Source organism: Syngnathus scovelli, chromosome 21 (genome assembly GCF_024217435.2).
Source record: "Syngnathus scovelli strain Florida chromosome 21, RoL_Ssco_1.2, whole genome shotgun sequence".
Classification (NCBI taxonomy): Eukaryota; Metazoa; Chordata; class Actinopteri; order Syngnathiformes; family Syngnathidae; genus Syngnathus; species Syngnathus scovelli.
The window spans coordinates 6708021-6729230 of NC_090867.1; the positions used below are offsets into that span (position 1 = coordinate 6708021).

Consider the following 21210-nt stretch of genomic DNA (forward strand, 5'->3'; position numbering starts at 1 on the left):
AATTCTGCCTAGCAACATTCGAGTTTGTACCTTATTTTCAGGGTTGATGGCCCATTAGTTTGTTTCCGGTATGAAACGATGTATCGTTTCTTTTTTCTCAAGAAAGAGGACCAAACGACGCCGTTCTTTTTCCAAGCCGGCGAAACGATAAATTTTTTTTTTACGGCCTCGCCCTTTGGAGTGCAGAAGTAAGCAATGACAATAAAGCAGTAAGAGACACAGAGAGGTGGCAATAACATCACGGTGGCACGGAGGAGATTTTTTAAAGTTCAACCTTACATGATAAGCGCGGCACATAACATCGGCGTCTCCGTGCACTAAACGCTCTTATGGGGCCCGGCGGACAATCAAGTCTGCCGACTCGCCTGCCTCAGGACAAGCAACCGCTATGCACACACGCACACACGAGAGGCGAGCGCCATTCCAAAGTACCGGCTTCTTTACGAGCACTAAACAATCCGCCGTCCCTTCCGATGGGGGGGGGGGGGGGGGGGGGAGCGCGTGGGAGGCCAGCCCAGCCTCACTTGGCCGTGCATCAAGGTCGCCATTTTCATGATGGTGATGCCGCTGAAGGTGACAAGACGCATTTAGGGGAGTGATCGGGAGCTTTGCGCGGCTGTAAACCGCAACATCATCCTCACAATAAAGAACCGGGCTGCCCGGATAGTCATAATAATCATTGGCTTTGATTGGTGAGCTATATTTGGAACAGGCCGCCCGCGGGCTACTCAAGGGCCACCTTGGCACCGCGTTGGCGATGCCAGCACTGGTGGCACTCAGGCTCCCTCTAGTGGTACGCAAAAGTATTGCGAAATGAAATTTGAACAATGTTTCTAGTGCCGTTCAGTTGCTAAGTGCAGTTCGGTTGTATTTAACTTTTAATTAGATTTGAATCTTTTTTAAAAATGTTTGTCTCCAAAATATGAAAATTTACTCGCAAGTATTTTAGTAGGTGTAAAAAGTTTGCGCAAGAATATTTTTTTGGGGGAGCAGTGGGTGGAAATGAATACTTCAATGGACACAAAGAAAGGTTATGAATAGCGGGGACGAATAGGAACACTTAGTGGGTTGAAAGCCCCCCCCCCCTGTGTCTTTATTATGCGCCCACATGGACATGAGCTCTGTTTGCCATATTGCCGACATGTGACTGGAAGCTGCTGGCTGTCTGCTCGAGACGCAGGCGGCTGGCGACCGGCAGGCTGGGACACCCCCTCGGGCTCATCCACAGTGGGACGCCATTCTCCTACAGCCAGATAGGACCTGCCATTGGAGAGGGAGGGAGGGGTGGGGGGGGGGGGGGGGGGCTGCAGGCCTCCTGCCTCTATGTATATATCATTCTTATGGCTACAAAATGTAGATATTGCGGGTGTATGACATTGAACAAAAATAAAATAAATTTTAAAAAAAATCTGACAAAAGGGGCGAGTTGAAATTATCCGTGTGGAAAGGAGCTCACCTTACGGTCCCTGCGGTATGATCAACCTCTACAGCATTTAAAGAAGATTTACTTTTTTGGACAGGAAAGCATCCTATTTTTAATCCAGCACTGCAGGGCACATTTAATAATTAGGTGCAAATCTGCATAATGAATGAAGGCAGAGGGGATTGGAAGTCCTAAGGTGCTTCGAAGTCATTTCATTTGTGTGCTTTCATTACTCTATCGCAACTTCAATATAAATTTGGAGATACATTGTTTTTTGTTTATATGCAAAATTAGATGTTAATTTGCTAAGAGCCGAGTGGATTCTCATCAACCTGGTGTTATTTCACATATTATTTTTTTAAATTAGATACAACCCTTATCATATAAAAGGCCCAAAATATGTGCAGGGTATGGGTAATATTTTATACAGCAATATCACAATGGTATTATACTGCTTTTAAAATATTCATGTCGTGAATTTGGAATATTTACAGTATTGTTTCTGCAGTGTCATTTGCGTACTTTTTTTTAAATATGAATGTTCTATTTTTAGTATGTTGATGACAGTTTTTTATTGTCATATATTTATTGATTATTAATGAACTATTTGTGGAATTTGAAAGATGGAGGGAGGCCCGTGTCCTCTTTTGGGGATTTTAAAAATGTTATGCTGTGTTTTAAAATGTGTCTATATTATTTTTTAAATATACATTCAGTATGTTTGGGACTATTTTTGAATGTTTGCAGGAAATAAAGGGAGGGGGGGGGGGTCGTAATCAAAATATCTATATCATAATAACATCAAAAGATTTTTTTTTGTCACCCAAAAAAAAAAAAGTGTGTCCTACAAGATAAGGTTTTTTAAGGATGGGAGGGGCAAGAGGGGGTTTAAATAGAATAAAAAAAAAAAAAAATACGAGATGTCGCTTTAAGGGAAATGTGCAACCGGCTGTGAAATTACAGCCTATAGTGCAACATATTGTACCACAAGCTCTGTCCAAAAACACTAACAATGAAATAATAATAATAATAATAAAAAAAACAACCTCAAAACTCACCAGGAGGCGGTAATTGTCCACCCAATATTAAAATAATGGTAAAACAGCAGAAAATATCAGTGTTATTCCTACATAGTGTATATTTATTTTGTTTTTATTGGCAATTGTATTGCGAGAGTTTTTCTAATTTGCATCTGAAACATTTGCTTGTGTATCATCAAACACACAAGTGCAGCTTTATCAGCTTGACAATGTAAGTAATATATATTTTATATTTTATGACACAAATAAAATATATGTGATGCATTTTGGACAATTGTAAATACAAAAAAATATGTTTCTATTTAATCTGTGTCTTTTTTAGTGCTAAGCATATTTTTTTAAAAATAAGGGGGAAGTATGATGTAAAACCAAGTTGTGACTTTTGTGAGGAAAGTGGATGGCTTGTGAAACTCTACAGCGCCATCTACAGAGGAAAAATAGTACTGATACATGTGGAGGTGAACATCAACCCCATCATCATGTCTTGTCCTAATTTTGGAATCGATGCAAACGTCACACAATTAACCTCTAAATTGTGATTAGGCTTTATGGAAAATTCAACTATTTTTTTAGATAAATTATGCTGTATTATTTGTTCCTGCAATGTTTATGAGTTTTTTTTATGTGGAATGTTTTTTGGAATATTAAAGTAATTGTTGGGTCATATTTTGCAATACTTGTGTGTTACTTTGGGAGAAGTTATTTCATGAAGATTTGCTTAAGAATGTTTATAATAATTTTGTATGTTTAGGGAATTTATTTTCATACAATGGAATATTCCGGGATTGGGATACTAAGTTTTATTGTGTTACATGTGTGTGTGTTTTTTTCTTTATAACGATTATGTAGTTTTTTTTTGTATAGATTCATTTTTGAAAGTAATGTCATATATTGGGAATATTCATCCATTATTTTGGGGACGTTGGTGTCATATTTTGAAATCTTTTATATGTTTAGACTTTTTGGGCCATTGTTTTTATTTTTTACGTGACAACTGTTTTATTTTAGTTTCGGCAGTATGATCAAAAAAAATATTCAATGTAATGCTTTATTATTAAATGCCCATGATTTTTTTTTTTTAAGTGCAAAACAAAATGCAAAACATTAAAACACAGAAATGTTATCATGAATGACTTTTTTCAAATCCTACAATTTAAACTTAGTGTCTGATGTTCCTTATTTGGACCTGCACTCCCTGTAAATGAGGCAGACCTCATCTGGACTTTTTTTCTTCCGCTTGTGTGTGTATGTGTGTGTGTTGGCATGTACAGCCTTTGTCTGACAAGTCAAGCATGGGGGGGTGGTGGTGAGGGTGCAGGGAAGGTGGGAGGGGGGTAAACTAGTGGAGTGTGTGTGCATGTGTGTGTGTGTCTAGGTTGCCGCTTTTAGAGGCACACACACACCCACACGGGCTTCATTCCCCGAGCAAAACCTTCTCGCGAGCACATCACAGCTGCACTGAGGGGGGCCCGGCAGCCCTGCACGGATCGCGGGGAGCTCTAACCGAACCGAGTCAAGCCGAGCCGAAGCGAGCTTCCCAACGCACACCGGAGATTTTTCCCCGCCGCTCGCGATGAGCTTGGTGCTCGGCCTGCGGCGCTGAACCCAAAGGGGGGCGACGCACCTGCCAGCCCCTGGAGCGGACTGCGCCCCTGCAGCGAGGCAACTTTTGCGCTCTTTCTTTCATTTTTTTCTTTCTATCCATCCGAGGAAGGGGTGTGTGTGTGCAAAGTTGGCCCTCATATGAGCTCCTGTGGCGACGGTGGTCGGGGAGGGCGACGAAAGCATTGAGATTTTTTGCATCCCTTGACATTGTAAGCAGGCGACACGGCGGCTTGGGTTGATTTGTTTCCTTTCCTTTGCTATCCGATGGATATTCACTGCAAGGCGGACCCCTTCGCGGCCATGCACCGTAAGTAGCACAATGCCACTACAATAATTATTAATTATTATTATTTATTGTTCGGTAAACACGTGTTGTTTTTATTAACACTGCAAATAATATAAAGTTGCATGCCTTTGAATGTGTAAAAAAAATGAAGCCTTTGTTAGTGAATAATTACTGTGAAATTATTTCAACGTGCAACTTGATATGATTTGATCGGGGTGAATAATTGAGGCTTTTTGTGTTTGGCAAAATAATATATGCACTGTAATGTGAGTTATTAAAGCTTGATCAATTATTTAACATTAAGCTGTGAAAGGGAACCTAATACGAGCAGGGAAGATGTCGTGGGCTGACCGGAGGAAAGTTGTTTTTATTTTTTGGGAATAAAAAATAAATAAAAGAGAGAGGGAAAAAAGTATTTTTCATCCATTTAATTTATATGAAGAGAGAGAGCTAGGCCTTGGCACTCTATTTTGTCTATTTCTTTTTTCTGGTACTATTAGGGGACACTGGCCTTTTTGGTGTTAATGTGAATTAATTCAATTAGTCATTCAAAACACACTTGCTTAGCTTACTGCTGATTCTGAATGGTATCTAAAAAAAAAATTCTCGGGCGTTACAAGTATGAAATTGCACGACTGCATCTGATCGTGTGTAATTTTGTCCTCATTTACGGCTTTATGTAATGTTAGGCTGCCGGTGTGTGTGTGCTGCTGTTGTCTCCCACGTAGGGCACGGGGGTGTGAACCAGCTCGGCGGGGTGTTCGTCAACGGAAGGCCCCTCCCGGACGTGGTGCGCCAGCGCATCGTGGAGCTGGCCCACCAGGGGGTTCGACCGTGCGACATCTCTCGGCAGCTGCGCGTCAGCCACGGCTGCGTCAGCAAGATCCTCGGCAGGTACGCGCAAAATTCATTAGTTTTGCTTAAGGGTGCATTTTTAGTACTGATGGGTTGCACCCCAAAAAAATATAATGCACTATTTTACGCTATTTAATAAAAAAAAATGGTTTGCTGTTGTAATTTCTTGAGATGAATAAATGTGTTTAATCATTATTTTGAATGTAACTCCCTCTTCTACCATTTTGGGGAAATAAGATATTTTTTTAAATAAAATAAATGTGCTTGTATTATTTAAATGTGTTTTATGTTTTTAACGTATTTTGTGTTTGCATGAAACTGCAGTGCTCAAGATTCATGCACTTTGACTGCTATTAATTTTAAAAGGTCGGAACATTTTGATATTTCATACAAAAAAAATAATCATTCCGTTTTGTGAAAATGAAAATCTTTTTGTTCAGCTAACAAAAATAAAACGTGCTAAATTGCCACCTTCTCCAAAATAAAAATATATATATTATTTTATTATTATGGCACAGGTACTATGAGACTGGTAGCATCAAACCGGGCGTGATCGGGGGCTCCAAGCCCAAAGTGGCTACGCCAAAGGTGGTGGACAAGATTGCGGACTACAAAAGGCAGAACCCCACCATGTTTGCCTGGGAGATTCGTGACAGGCTGTTGGCTGAAGGCATCTGCGACAACGACACCGTGCCCAGTGTCTCCTCCATTAACCGGTGAGAGTACTAATGCAATATATTCTTATATTATTAAAACAATTAGAGCTGTTATTATTAACAATGCAAATTTGTCGTTTTACATTTAATACGACTGCATTGAAAATGACAATGCTAATAGGTGTTGCTAATATTTTTGCTTAAAAAAATAATATTAGGAACACATCTCTGCCATGAAGCAGAGGAGGCGGGGCGAGGGGGGGGCAAGGCTGCAAACAGCTCGTTCAGAGGTACCTAATGAAATGGCTGCACGCGCCCACTCGGTGCTGGTGCTCCCGAGGCAATCAGAGATCAATACAAGGGTGACCACATGCCTTTTGGCGCCATAAAGCAGGCCAATTGTCTTTCTGAGCATGCGTGTGGTGGCGGGAGGGGGCGGGGCTAGCACTGCAGACCTGTCTGAAAGATTTAAAAAGAAGGTGGGAGGGGGCTTTAAGGGGAAGGGGGGGTGGGGGGGTGAGGGAGCTTGAAATGAACGTCATAAAATAAAATAACATGTAGTCCCTTTTTTGTGGCGGTGCAGAGGCATCATTTTGTACAAGCTACAATCAATTTAAGATGTGTACCATTGAGCGGCGTTTGTAATATTTTCCGTAAAATTAGATGACGCTTCAATGCTGCCTGTGTACGTTGTTGTGAATCGTAGAGGGGTTGCTAATATTTTGATGTGTGAAGGCCTAAGAGCAAAATACAATTATCCATATGTAAATAAATAATCATCTGTACATTTCTCACAAAGTCGTGTATTTCCCTGACACACACACGCACGCTCACACAGACACACACATCTAGTGATGAACTTTGCTTAAGACGCACTGTTCCATAGAGGCATTACATTTTAATGAGCTGATGGGCGAGAGCGTGGACACACACACCCACACACACACACACACACACACTCACACGTCTTTTAAATAAGAAAGGGCTGAAGAAAATTCATTTCATGCTCCGTGCTCACTTAAAAAGGCGACCGAGACACGTGCGTGTGTGATAACTCCAAAATGATTGTATGTATTAATACCATTTAAAAAAAAAAGACTATTTAGTCTTATTTTTAAATTCCAATTAAATGATTCTTTGACTTATCTCCAGGTAAATATAATATAATATAACAACGTTAGCCTAATGATGTAATCGCCTAATTTAACCTTTTTTTTTCGCATACTTATTTCTTTGTTGGAGTACTTAATTCAATCCCCGAAAACTTTTGCAAAGACTGACGTCGAACAAAGTGCGGCGAAATTCTGGTTTAAAACCGAGAAAAGAACTGATAAGTAGTCCGAGAGTTTACAAATGATGGTGACAGGCCACCTTCTCCCCGGGGCTGCCGCTCAGACGGAACAAATCTAACGCGAGCTAGCGCAGAAAAAGGGGAGGGGGGGGGGGGGGGCAATAAGGAACTATTGCTTTCCTGTCACATGTAATTTATAGCTCTCCATTTGCATCTCTTTGCCCGGGTGGCCTAATCCCGGACTTTTCCGATCGATGCGGCCTCATCCGCATCGGCGTTCTTGGAGGTAGGGGAAGGGGGGGGGCTGGTCTTGCAGAGGTCTAGGGGTTGAGCTTGGACTTTATTTTCCAGGATCATCCGAACAAAAGTACAGCAGCCCTTCCATCCGTCGCCCGATGGGACGTCCCTGTCGACGCCAGGCCATACCATAGGTGGGCGCAGCGTCGTCACAACCGCCGCCATTATCAGCGGGAGCTTGAAATAGACTCACAGCAGGTCTTGATGAGTGTTTTCCTCTTCTCGTTCAGTGCCAAACACAGTTTCTCCGCCAGTAACCAGCGCCTCCAACGACCCTGCGGGGTCCTACTCCATTAACGGCATTCTGGGTATTCCGCGATCCAACGGTGAAAAGAGGAAAAGAGATGAAGGTAAGATATGACTTGCCTTCAAGCTACACTGGTATCTCCTACTGTAAGCCTAAAGCGAGATGTCTGGCATCTTCAATGGTTCTGCAAGTTGACTTTTCCATCTTGGTCTTGAGCCATCGGTCCTAAAATGTCATTCAGTCCAGGCGGAATCCCTGCAAGGTAGTTCTGATCCATTGGCCCAAAAGCAGCCAAGTCAAGTAGTTGTCCCTGCAGGGTTTATGAAGATTACGTCTTTCGGACAGAAAGATTCCACTAGTAGCCTTGACGATTCACTCTTGCCGTCCAGTGACCTCGAGAGTTCAATAACGATACCTACATTAGATTTGAGGGACATCAATGGATTTCTAGAATTGGTTCATGTCTCCAAAAAGACCAAAAAAAAAAAAAAGAGTGGACATTATTCTTTCCGAGCTGTGCTGAAGTTGCAAGTCCGGCTCTAAAAGGCGGCGCCGCCCCCCGTTCCAGGCGATGACCCTTAATAAAACACCTGAACTTGGCTACACTGCTGTGTCAATCTGCTGAGGAGTCTTTTTGATTTGAAGGCACGACCTCCACTGTTGTCTCCTGCAATTAATCTTTATGGAAGTGATTAAAGGGCTTTAGATAATTACATGTCAAGATGATGTAGCCGACCACCCGGGTCAGTCAAGAAAGCCGCTATAGCTCTGTTTTTTTTCTCTCCCCCCCCCCCCCCCTCCTTCCTCTCCTGAAACAAAAGTGCCTTCAAAGGCTGCAAGAAGGCTCGAGGCTTTTAATAGATTATTGGTGGCGTAAGAAATCGGCTTTGCTCATGCATGATGAGATGGCGTCGCGAGGTGGTGTTTTGGAATGTTCTTTCCAGAACGGGAGCTAATCAGAGCGCGGCTGTCGTTGACATAGTGTCGTCTTTGTTACGGCGTTTGTGGGATATCGAGGGGGGGGGGGGGGGGGGTGACGCTGTTTTGTGTGTGTTGAGGCAGGGGATGACTAATGACCTGTCAGAGGTAGATTTCCTGGCAGAGATATAAAAGCCAGCATGACGTGGGCACGGCAAATGACATAATCAAGGGAAGAGATGCGGTGGCGAGGGCATAATGTGAACGTCTGGTGTTTTCCAGAGTTCATTTGGAGCCGTGCTAGGACCCCCCTACATATTAAGCGTAATGTGGCTAGTGATGGAAGGTGCATATTTTCATGTCGATTGCTACTGAAGGGCAGAAGGACCTTAAAGGGCACACGGAGGAAGAGATGGTTTACATATTGGACTTACTCGGAACCACTAAGTCCAGGGGTACCGGTATCGTGAAAATATACCCCCAAAGATTTTTGGGTCACACCTGTGTGATTTTTTCCGCTGATGATCAGTCACAATCAAAATAGCGCTGTATGAATGTTGTTTTGAAATTGTCATCAAATGCTGCTGCTTGCTCACCACGCCGTGTCAGCTAATGTCTCTGCGCGGCCTCGTTTGCGCTTGCTACAATATTGCGCGCCGCTCGCTAGGCTGTAGTCCACAGTCGGTAAATGCCCCGACCGCATTTCCTCGCAGCGAGGCCTCATTTAACTCGGTAAGCCGCGTGATGATTATGGCGAAATAGTCATTATCAAGGTTGGGGGGGGGGGGGGGGGGGGGGAAGGGGGCGGCAAAGGAGGGGGCGGGGTTAGTTCAAGCGGCGGAGTATTTGCACCGGTGGCGCTCTGCCAAGTAAGTTTCCCAGTCAGCAGTGCCCTTAAAAAAAAGAAAGGTCCCAAATTACGGCGGCCATGTCGAGATAATGCGCTGTGACACGCGTTTATGTACACTGGGGCCGGGCCAGAGCAGCTTCGGGGACACAGGTGTCATAAGAGCCATTATCGGCGGCCGCTGTGCTGCGGCAAATTAAAAGTAGCATGTTACACTTGGCAGCCATTGTTGGAGGGAGCTCTGAAGATGGCGCCTTGGCTGACCGCGGCTGCCCACAAAAGTGACATATATTAGAATTGCGCGCCGCTGCGGAGAAAAGCTATTACCGCGCGCGTTAACATCCGCGCGCACTCGCCACCTACTGAGCTCCGAAGCTGCCGTAAAGTTGCACCGCCGCGCAAAGTAACTTCCGGGCCAACAAAGTGCGCTCTCAGCCTCGCGTTGTCTTTTTAAATTTGTGATTTATGGGCGAAACGGGGCAATTCGTTTAACGAGGCAATCATCCCATATTTCAATAAGTCGGCCCGGCGAGTGGCGGCGAGAATGGATGGATGGGATTCCTCGTTGGGGAGGCAGCCGTATTCATTATTCCTCATCTGGGAGCGTCATGAGGTTGTCGTGTGGAGGATGAGCGATGGAGAGGGCCGCTGTTGCAAACTATTGTCTTGCTGAAGCCTTATGGAAGTATCACAAATCAAATTGCAAACTAAAACAATTCATTTAGCTTCGGGTGACCCAAACTGTGGCTCGGGGGCCCAAAAGTGAAAACTATCAAGCGGGGGCTTTTTGATTCATGTTTGTTGCATTCAAGTACCATGTCCAGTTTAATACATGATATACATTTTAGCACATTTGAAACTATATTTGGAGTTTAGGGGTTTAACTTTGAATTTTAGACCAAATAAAAAAAAACTAGGTCAAAATAGAGTCAAGTTTTTGGTCAAGTATTGTAATAAATCCAAACTTACCCTGTTGCCTCTGCATTTTTTGCAGTTAATTAGCATGTAAATCTTGGCTCATGAAAAATGCTGTTCCTAACGATTAATTCTTGTCTAATCCATTCATAACAACAACGATCAATTTCATTCATGTTTACATCAAAGGATTCAATTACAATGGGGAAAATACACCCCCCGCCCTAAAGTTCCACTAATTTGATTTAAATGAGTTTTGATTGGATTTTCCTTTCGGGGGAAAAGACAACAATACATCGGGGGTAGGTGAGCATATGCGTGCTGACACGTTATTTAAACAAGGAAGTCGACTGTAAGACTCCAACCATTCATCTGGGCAAGGGGTCGTGACCTTAAGGTGGTGCCTCTTATGTCACCGTGTAAACACTTTTACTCTACAATGTGAGGAAAGATGCTACTCTCTCGGTATTTTTGGGAGGGGAAACGACCACTCACCTCCGAGTCTCCTGCTGGGGGTCGTGACTGTCAAGTGGCGTACCCGCAGCGAGGCGTCTGCTCCCCGCGGGGTCACATGATCTGGCGGAGGAGACGGCTCCCACGTTAATATGGACGGACGTCAACTTGAATAGACTCTACTGCCGCCGTGATCGATAAACACGCCTCGGGACCTTACCGCCGGACAATAAGTGATCGTTAAAAGACACGAAAACATGGACGCGATTTTAAAAATGGAAAACGATAAGAATTATTTACCTTGGCAACAGCGCGGCGGATTCGCCGGTTGGGAATCAAGACCGTGGGAGGGAAGACGGCATCAATTTGAAGAGCGTGGGAAGTCGGCGGTGGCTAACGACAAACACGAGGGAGGTTATTGATCTGGCAAGGCGTTGGAACCCAATGAACTAATGATTTGAAACTGGAGACCTGAAGTAAAAACTATTCTGTAACGAGTTAAGAAGGATCTGACTAACTAGGTCGCTCTTGGTGAATAATAATACATTTTTAAAAAACACCAAGAGGTTATCTTTACCCCCCAACGGGTTCATCCTCCGGTCGGCGTAAAAAAAAAAAATCCGTAATAACCCCTCCTGAATGGTAATAGCGTGCTGACATGATTGATCAAGTGAATTCCGTAAGGGGGGGGCAAAAAGGTGGGATTAAGTCGAGTATTATAGGTGCAATGAGTTGAGGCAGGATGTTCATTTGGAGTCCATTTCAGCTCCCTCTTGCCAGCAGATCAGACAATCAATAGAGCGCTTGCATATCATACATCACGGCGCTGTCGCCGCGGGGGAGAACATAATCTACGGCAAATTTAGAGCGACGGATTTGCAGGGAGCAGGAATATTGCGGTGTAAAATGAACCTTTTTTTTACTTCCTTTCCTCACACAGCGGACAAATTGGCAATCACTGCCTATTTTGTTAAGTTCAATGAGCTCAATTCGTGGATCTATTTTTTCTTGCTAACCAAAACAGCAGCGCATACCAAACATGGCGGGTGGGTCCATTTCCTTACCGGGGCCAGCGTGTCGACTGTCGACTCTTTCTCCTTGTAGATGGTTCAGATGGTTCTGGTCCAAACAGTGATTCTCAGGGTAGTGTGGAGAGTTTACGGAAACACCTGAGGGCCGACGCCTTCACCCAGCAGCAGCTGGAAGCCCTGGATCGGGTCTTTGAACGCCCCTCGTACCCGGACGTCTTCCCTACATCGGAGCACGTCAAACCGGAACAGGTTAGTGGAACTGTTCGTTTCCTTTATTATTTAAACACCAAAAAATATATTGGCAGTCCAGGTTAATTAAAGATGGCCACTACGAGGAAGTGATAGGAGGAAAACTCCCACGCATTATTGATTTTTCAATGAAAAACACATTCCATGAATGGCTTACAATTGACAATACTAATCATAATAATAATAACTACGTCAACATGAAATTAATCAAAGCCTCTCTCTTGTCTTAATTTGTCAGCTACGTGTGAATTTCATGTTTTTAACGTAACTATAGATTTAATTTACAGTTGATATACTATATTGGGGTCATATTTATTAGAGTCATTATTACGCGACAATAAAATACTGGAAATAATAATAAGCCAAAGAAACCACCATGCTAGAGGACAAACAACCAATCAGAGACAAAAGGCCTCCATCCTTCTAAAATGAGGAATGGCAGCAGGGCCGCGACGTTGCTAATAAAGAAACTGTGACTTTAATACAATGGATAAGCGTTATTTACATTTATTGTACGATTAAACAACAAGAGACTATTAATTTCTCCCTGCATACAACGTCGGCGCTATAAAAAGCGCCAAAAAAAAAAAGCTGTGGCCTAATTGAGTTCATTTTAATTTCTCTCCAATCGGGGCAAATTAGGCAGGTGATAAATCAGTGGGACAGGCCTCACCTCCAGAAGAGGGCCTAATTTGCAGCTAATTACAAAACTGATTTCTACTGGAAGATCAATACCAAAACCAATTGGAAATGACTTGCAATCACAAAGAGCGTCGGGGAGAGTATTAAAAGGCTCGGCATGGAGAGTGGGAAGGGGAGGGGGCGGTTTGACTTAAAAAAGGAACGGTCCAGAAAAATCAGTTTTAATTTAATGCGATATTAATCAAGAGCCCTTTGCCTTTCATGGGGGGCCTCTCACTTTTTTTTTCCCCTGTGCAAAATGCGGCCCTATTAGCCAAGTGTCTGGGCGCTGTAGCGACGCATTAAAAAGCCATTCTGGCGACGCGGCTCTCAATGGACGGAGCCCTCCCACACTTCTGCCTGCCATGTGGTCATCCCTTTCACGCCGCGGCCTCCCATCTGCATGAGAAAACGTCTGCCCAATAGAGGCAAACATCCGACCCGGTGCCAGCCAACAGTTGTAGCAGACAATTAGAGTTTATCGGCGATAGAAGCAGACAAGAGTGGGGTCATAGGCGGAGAACCCACTCCACCCCCCCCTTACCTCATGGGATCAGGGCCCACAGAGGCCCAGCCCACGGTCCCTGAACTCACACCGGGCCTCGGACAAACAATCCGGAAGTCTCATCTCATTAAGGAGGGGGAAAAAAACAACATGCTAACAGCTGCCGGAGTCGCACCCCCAAAAGTGTATTTTTTTTTTAATGATTTAAGATCTAAGATATCTTTTAATTACTGAACAGATTTTTATTTTCACAACCAAATTTGATCTAAAAAGTAGAATGAGACAAAAAACATGATTTTTTTTTTTTTGTTTACAGAAAATTTTCAGTCAAAGTTTTAAAACTTTTTTTTCTCATGCTGTTCATTGTCTGTGGGGTGCACCGAACATTTAAATGTAAAATTTTTTGGGGACTTCACCTTTAACCCTTTGCATTAATTGCTGGTATTAAAATCTCCATAAGACCCAGCATACACACTCTTTAAAGTTAAACCTCGAAGTGTGACTTAAAAATGTAACAAAAACGTCGGTGTTAGGGAGGGCGGTCGAAATTTAAAAGTGGTGGCGGGGGGGGTGCGTGCAACAAAGCGCATCCGCTCAAGACCAAGACAGGCCGGCACAAAAGGCCAGCTAACGCCCGGGCTTCCCATGCAAATGGGGCGAAAGCCCACTTCCCCAAATACATTCATGATATGCTTCCATCGCGGCCCGGACTGGCACAATGCTCTCTTACAAATGTATCAAGGTATTGTCTGCTTGCGTAACGCCTCCGTTGTCCGCTCCCTCAGGCTAATGAGTACTCGCTGCCGAGCCTCAATTCCAGCCTGGACGAAGTCAAGCCCAGTTTGTCGTCCAACGCCAACCCGGAGCTGGGCCCCAGCGTGTCGCAAAGCTACCCTGTAGGTAAGATCCAGCCCCTGGAGCTGAATGTGTCAACATTAAAAAGTAAAACCAACGAGTCAACGTGTGAAGGCTTTTTTAACGTGGTCTCCCCTCGGAGCTTTCGAAGTGTGTTTTTGCTGAGCAAGCGGCTCGGGAATTGGGGCACGGTGACAAGGTCCTTTGGGTGTCACTGGATCAGATTCATCAGTGCGGCGAGCGACCGCTGGTTGGCTGCCTCTGTGATTTGTTCACTTTGTCACCTGGAGGCGGGGAGGGGGGGGGTCGGTGGAATTGGGGGTGGGGGCAGTTTGTGCGTCTTGGAACACGAGTAATGCGCCTCGGTAAATACGCTCTGGCACCTGCGCCGCCTCACTCTAACACCGTGATCATTTACTTCACCCTCCCTGTGTCACCCTACAAACGACACCCCCCCTCCCTCACCCCCCCTCCCCACCGTCTCACAGCCTACCTCTCTCCTTGTCACAGTTAATGATCGCCCGGCTAATTGAAATATTGTTTTCTTGTCGCTTGTTGCCATTACCGAGACGGTTGTTGAGGTTACTCCGAGTTTACCACGACTCTTTTGCTGGTCAGCACGGCTCAATGAGATCTAATTATGGGAGAATTCCAAATATTACCCAATGAGGAGAAAGTTGAAGGGTTATTCGTTAATTAATACATTTGATTAACTGCCCATTTTTGTCACCGGTCAATAAACTTAATTCACATTTAATGAATTTCCTGGAAATGGCCAAATTCTCACCAAACGTTCTTCGCTGATTCTTGGCAGCAAAGTGAATATTTAGAGGTCAAAGTCATGAAGCTTCTGTTGTGCCAAATATTAAGAACGTCTCCAGTGGCTTCGCGCTACTCACGAGAGATATAAATGCCTAGCAGGACAATTTGAAGCCCCCAAAAAATAAATAACTAAATGGTGCATAATATTTAGGCCGGGATCCAATTTCAAATTAATTGTGCGTTAACAAGAGGAGCAAACTTTAGATTTCACATCCGTCCTTAGTATGTTTTTCCTCGACTAAAAGTCATTGATCGAGCTGATTTTCTGCCCGGGGAATTTGCATAATCTATTAGACTTGATTCATGAAGTCACGGCCGGAGATCGGGATTGTGACGGCACCGATAGAAATCTTTTGTGCCCTCTGCTTATCCTATTAGGCACTTGAAAGCAGCAGGCTCCACTAAGAAAAGGATTTAAGGGCATTGTGCGAAGCATCGAAATTCAGAGGCGAGGTCTTCTCTCTCCTTTTCCTCCACATGACCTGCTAAATAGTTCCTCCCATGAATATGTGACTAGGATAATTGCATATTGTCAGGTAATTTCTATTGTTGGTATGGGAAGTCATTTGATTTGAGCCCCGGCGTTTTCTGCTTAAAATTCAAATTGGCGAAGAACTTTTTTGTGTGTGTGTATTTTCAACTCGTCAATGGCGAGATGGTTTCGATAAGGCCGATTGTCCACTCGTTCTATGGAGGGTTCCTGAGCTGAGGGTTTTTTTTCTTTCTTGACAATTTATGGGAGTTGGGCACTTGTCTGCTATGCATACCGAGAAAGTGAGTTTGGGTTTCCCTGCTGGGCCTGCTAATGGAGGCCTCAAAGGGCCTTGAAATGAAGCACAATTGTTTTACGCAAACGTTTGTCAAGGGAAATCACGACAAAAGGACCGTGCAAGAAAGTTATTATTAGTGAGAAATTATTTTTAGGATAAAGTAGGATAAAGAAAAAAGGTGGCGTAATAGAAAAATATTTTTCTTTACAGGAAAACAACATTCTAGATTATTTATTTTATATCATAAAATATTTTTTTTAAAAAGAATGTTCAAGGTTGCAATTTTTCAATTAAATAAGTAATATTGCAAATTTAGCCAATTTTACATGAAACAAAAGCTTATAAAATGTTTTCAAGAAAAAAAAACTGCAAATAAAATTAGTCACATTTATTTGGTGCAAAAATCAACTAAGCTCATAAAAATAAAGCCGATTTTTTTGGGAAGGTGAAAGATTAAAATGACGGCCCCACTTGTTGCTTTGCCGTGCACGTTGTTTGACTGATGAGTCTCCTATCACGAAAGCAAACTAACCTTTGAGCGCATGTTCGATAATGAGCGACTTTCAGCCGGTGTTTGGGGATTTAAAGCAATTTGGCTCACCAAACATTCTTTACTCCCTTGTAATTAATTAGGATGCTGGGAAACACACAGATTCTTTTTTTTGGCTTGTGAACGCCTCAAAGATGGAGGTCAAAGATTTGCGGTGGTTGCGGCGAACATGAAGGTGTCCCTGTCATGCTAGACTGCATCGAGCTAAAGAGGCAGCCGCTAATGGCCTCGCGCCGCTGCCAAATGAAGATGAAGTTTTGCTGCTGCGCTTGTTGTTGTCATACTCAAAACTTTCCGGGATTGTTTTCGTCTTTGCCAAAACTGAAGTGTTAAAAATCAATCATCGAGTATGGAAAGTGGTTTCGTGTGGGAAGGTTGGGGCAATGTTGGCACCGTTCAAACACTGCGGTGACGGAACTCGTTATAAAACCTCCTTGGTGGAGGTAATCGACGACAAAAAAATCCTTCCTCTTTTAAAGGATTGAACAGCAATTAAAGTTCCTAATGAAGGTCTAACCAAGAAGGACAGTATTGACGTCCTGATCAAACTTTGGATCGGTAGCACAGTTAGCATTGATCCGGCATCGGCTACTCATGTCTGACGTACTCTCAGTTGCAGTTTTACTTGTAAATGTGTGGCATTTAAATCAAAGTATTTGCTGTGTGTACATCTGCTGCCGTCGTACGAAGACACGGTCGGATCACTTGTGACAATTGTTACCGGCGTGTCTCGAAAACACACAATAGGCCTCGCCGCTAGCGAAGCAAAACACTCCACCCACGCCTCAGCACTCCCACGGCTCCCTTTGACTTGAGTGCACTGGCTTGTGGCAAATATTCTTTTTGTAGGCCGAAAATCGCCTCCGTTTTGTGCCAGGCTGGTCTTTTTTTATATAAAAATTTTTTTGAATACTTGCTTATGATTTCATTTTGTCATTTCTTCATTAAACATACTACAGATTTTTTTTTTTTTTACAAAATGATCTCAATGGAATCCAAATCTATCAATATATGAAGAACGCATTTCAAATGTTCTCCACGTCGATCCCAACGCTTCATAGACAGACGAGGCTTTTTTTTCTGGCATCGAGTCCTCATTAAAGTTCCATGGGGCGAGTCGTTTTTTTTTTTTCTCGTTCCCCCTTTTTGAGCCCTCGTCACCACAATATAGCGGGGCCATGGGTCCACAATGGCGCCTGTGCAGACTGAGGTTACGTGCTGCGCTCCAAAAAACATCCCCGCGGGCCAGCTTGGACGACCCGAACCGTCACTCTCAATTACGGAGCTGAATATGTGCCGACGCGCTGGTGGCGCTCCGCAGAGGGGGCCCGCCTGCTCAATGCCCTCCGAAAGGCACCAGCGCTGATTCAGCAATGTGCTCACACATAAACGTTTACAGTACTTGATTGCTATTTTCAAAAGTATTAACAAGTTCTTTTGTGTCTCTTTTGTTTTTTTTGTCTGCTCAGGTCGAGACATGGCCAACACGACATTACCCGGGTACCCCCCTCACGTCCCCCCCACAGGCCAGGGCAGCTACCCGACTTCCACGCTGGCTGGAATGGTTCCTGGTAAGCGCCAATTGCAAAACGACTTTTATACTTTTTTGGAAGGCATTCTGTCGAGCTACAAACAAAGCTGCGTTGTCACCCAGGAAGTAGCAAAATCGGTTTGCCGAATCAAATTTCGCCAATTCCCCAAGACAAACGTACCTCGACTTTCTGGCCTCGCTCCAGTTGTCGTGCGCCGTTCCAGACCGTTCACCCTGCACACAAGAAATGAGATTTAGTGTCGGGCGCCAAACACTGTTAAAGCAAAGCCATTCCTCACCGGCTTCATATAAATTATGGCCTTTATTGTCTCGTAAAGGAAGCAAAGGTGTCGAAACGGTCGCTGCCGTGCTCGCCGACACTTCCCTCTTCCCCAGTGAAATTTTGTGGCGAAAAAGCTATAGTAAGATTTATGGCATTGGATCGAAAATGTATGCATGAAACAGTTTATTAATAACCCTGGCCATTTATTAGTAGAGTGGCTCGGAATTAAAAACCAGGGAAGAAGAATGGGGAGATATCCGTAAATGGGACGCGGAAAGGAGGCCTCAGTGTCACCTCCTGTATTGTTCACTGTTGCATAACTTAAGCCAAATGAAAAAGAAATAAATTACGTGCCTGAACGCTCACACGTCGATGACTATCATTTTTTTTCCCTCCCCTGCCTCCTCGAGAAATGGCGGCCGGGGGTACGAAAAAAGGCGTTTTGAAATGCTAATGATTTGTTTTCTTGTTTTGCAGGGAGTGAGTTTTCGGGGAACCCCTACAGTCATCCACAGTACACCACCTACAACGAAGCTTGGCGATTCAGCAATCCGGCGTTACTAAGTAAGTGGCGCGGCTAGTTTAGCATGCTAACTAGCTTGCTGTCTTTTTCTCCGTAATATTTTTCAGGTCGTTATAAACCTTTCTGTTAACTTTCAGGTTCCCCTTATTATTATAGTGCCGCGTCGAGAGGCTCCGTCGCGCCCGCTGCTGCCGCTGCCTATGACCGCCACTAGTTACCATGGAAACCAAATCAACCTGCAGGACCGCCGCCTCAGCCTCCATATTTGAGGACATCGAGAGCTCACGCGATGAGGCCATTCGGGGGGGGTTGTTGGGGGGGGTCTTCAAGATGTCTTCACCTCGATGAACAGAAGAGGGTTGCGGAAAATTGAGAGGGGAAAAAAAAAAAAACAGCCATTGTGGATCAATACTGTACATTCCTTTGCTTGGCAGCTCTCAGCAGGGACTGTATGAGGCTTAAAAATGTAGCAGCGGCCTTTTATTTTCCTAATTCTCCTAAAATACACGCAGAAACGGGACCGCTACGAGATGAGCCGGCTGCATTTTCATCCATCGTCCAGCACGGCGGAATGCCGTGAGAAGATTAGGACTCTGTGATACACAATCAACATGTTGAGGAAAAAGAAAAAAAGAAAGAAAAAAAAAGTGCAGTGCGTCGCTATGAAGCAAGTGGAGTTTTCTTTAATATTTTTTTTATTTTTTTTTGTTTTCCAATCATTTAAAGGACTAATCTGCTGTGTCAGGATTTGAAAAGCAACATTTGATGTCCTTTTTTTTTACTTTCGTTGTTGATTTTGCACTATGTTCAGATGTTTGCAACACTGGAGCGTTCTTCTATATGCAGGAATCCTTTATGCATACGTGCTTTCCGTTAGGCACTTAAAACGCCGCGTCTCGACGACATGCACTACTGCGAAATGGTTTAAACGAAGTCTTTGGCAACAGCCATCGCCCATTGTCGAGTATAAAAGAATAATAAATAAATTTGAAATGAATTATTCAAACGTCAGTGCTGATTGATGGCCGTGGCGTCAAAAAAACAAGTGAATGCCTTAAAAAAAAAAAATTCAAATAATAATTTAAAAAAAAGCTTCAGCGTCATGTTTCCGCCATTTTCTTTTTTTTTGACTGAATGTAGTTTACATTTGCCAAAGACTTTTTGTTGTTAATTTACAGGCCGCCTATTGGTGAGATTAGTGTTATTATTCTTGTTTTCGTGGTTATTATTATTAATATTATGAGGGACAAGCCACACGCTTCACGAGGAAGTCGAGATGTATAAATTCTATGCAGTGCAGATGGTCATCATATGCATATGAAGCTGTTTAAGGTACAGTGGGTGGAGTTTATTTAATGTTCATGTGTGTGTGTGTCAGCGCGTGAGTGTGTGTGTGTGTGACAAAACACTTCATGTAAATACATTAAGAACTGTCTTTCATGTTCATTGGTATTATTTCTTTCATTCTGGTCACACTTGTATAATAATAATAAAAAAAGTGTCTGAAATCTTTTACCAAAACATGGATGTTATGTAATCATTTATTTATTTTTGACTTTTTTGGATTAAAGAAAAAAATACCAGCCCACCATTGATTCTAGATTCTGGAAAACAAGGATGTTGTATTTATGGACGGTCTTTTTTTTTTTATTATTAGATAATTTGGGAATGTCATGTCAGGCCGCATCAAACGCTTGGAGGGTTCATGTCCCGCCCACGTGCCCTAGGTTACCCAACCCTAAATTAGAACGCAAAAATAGACATTTCCTACTCTTTTAGAGTGTTTTAAATGTATTTGCAAAACTGTCCCCGACTAACGAGCCTGTTTAGAGACAAATGAGAGCGACTTCTCAGGTATAACGGCGATCACGTGCTTCAGAGGCGGGAGCCACGGAATGTTTTCTCCGATTCGGATCAGCGAGCAGCGCATAAAGTGTTTAACCCCTCTCTCTCCCTCTCACATTCTCGCTCACCGCTTTGTAAAGTTGAATTAATTTTTTTTCGCTCTCCCGTCGCCTCAGAATTCAATTTGCGCTTAAGTTGCAGCCGCTAGATTTATGCGTGAAATCCCCCTACCCCTTCCCCCCCCACCACCCCTCTCTCTGGAAGCTGATTTTCACTCGTTTCTTCTCGCCCTAATCCCTCCGCCTGGTACGACTTAGTTACGTCGTTATTGATTTACAGCCGGCGGACACCGTCTCGATTAGCCGTGTGCAATTGGCGGAGGATTTGGGCGTGCGATAAAAAGCGCCGCGTACATGTGACAGCGCCTCGGGGCCTCTAATGGGACGTTTAGTGGGCTATTGGAAACTAAGTGTACAGTAAGAGTCCATTTTCGAGCCCTCAAAAGCACACCTACTGTACGCGGTAGCGCTAAGCAACCCATCGTGAATTCCCACCTACGCCTTAGTGAGCGGTGATCGGGCCGGCATACTTTCGGAAACTCGTAAGGTCTCACGATAGCAGCGTTAGCATTTTGGTTGATGGGCTAAGATTATTTGATTTGATTTTAGACCAATTCAACGAAATTATCTACATAAAGATAGTATATAGTAAATTAGCTGTTCATTGTTATAT

General features: G+C 43.7%; 2 protein-coding genes across 14 annotated transcripts in view; one reads left to right on the plus strand and one right to left on the minus strand.

The window, feature by feature from the left end:
• The window catches only part of fbxl15 (F-box and leucine-rich repeat protein 15), a 79220-nt gene that overhangs the window by 41293 nt on the left and 16717 nt on the right, over nucleotides 1-21210 (minus strand). For 9 of the 10 annotated variants that reach the window (XM_049758342.2, XM_068649500.1, XM_049758332.2 and 6 more), the window contains 4 exons: nucleotides 18009-18061; nucleotides 11898-12084; nucleotides 11134-11226; nucleotides 10876-11048 (listed from right to left, as the gene is read on the minus strand). The gene's annotated coding sequence lies outside the window, so the exon portion shown is untranslated. The remainder of the gene's footprint in view (nucleotides 1-10875; nucleotides 11049-11133; nucleotides 11227-11897; nucleotides 12085-18008; nucleotides 18062-21210) is intronic. The other variant, XM_049758335.2, reaches the window with a different exon arrangement.
• On the plus strand, nucleotides 3872-20154 carry LOC125990925 (paired box protein Pax-2a). 4 transcript variants are annotated; one of them, XM_049758325.2, is made up of 10 exons: nucleotides 3872-4375; nucleotides 5083-5248; nucleotides 5728-5925; nucleotides 7508-7587; nucleotides 7684-7803; nucleotides 11938-12113; nucleotides 14085-14199; nucleotides 17766-17867; nucleotides 18588-18674; nucleotides 18771-20154. In XM_049758325.2, the coding sequence occupies exons 1-10, from the start codon at nucleotides 4333-4335 to the stop codon at nucleotides 18845-18847; spliced, it is 1164 nt and encodes a 387-aa protein (XP_049614282.1). In that variant the 5' UTR covers nucleotides 3872-4332; the 3' UTR covers nucleotides 18848-20154. The 4 variants fall into 4 exon arrangements, with proteins under 4 accessions (XP_049614282.1, XP_049614279.1, XP_049614278.1 ...); XM_049758322.2 differs by having other exon boundaries at nucleotides 18790-20154; XM_049758321.2 differs by lacking the exon at nucleotides 3872-4375 and having other exon boundaries at nucleotides 4933-5248; nucleotides 18790-20154.

Bases quoted from the DNA above. Each gene is read 5' to 3' on its own strand.
- LOC125990925 (XM_049758321.2), top strand. From the start codon at position 5,037: ATGTTAGGCTGCCGGTGTGTGTGTGCTGCTGTTGTCTCCCACGTAGGG. The intron at 7,804-11,937 runs GTAAGATATGAC...TTCTCCTTGTAG, and splicing joins AAAGAGGAAAAGAGATGAAG to ATGGTTCAGATGGTTCTGGT. The intron at 12,114-14,084 runs GTTAGTGGAACT...CCGCTCCCTCAG, and splicing joins AGCACGTCAAACCGGAACAG to GCTAATGAGTACTCGCTGCC.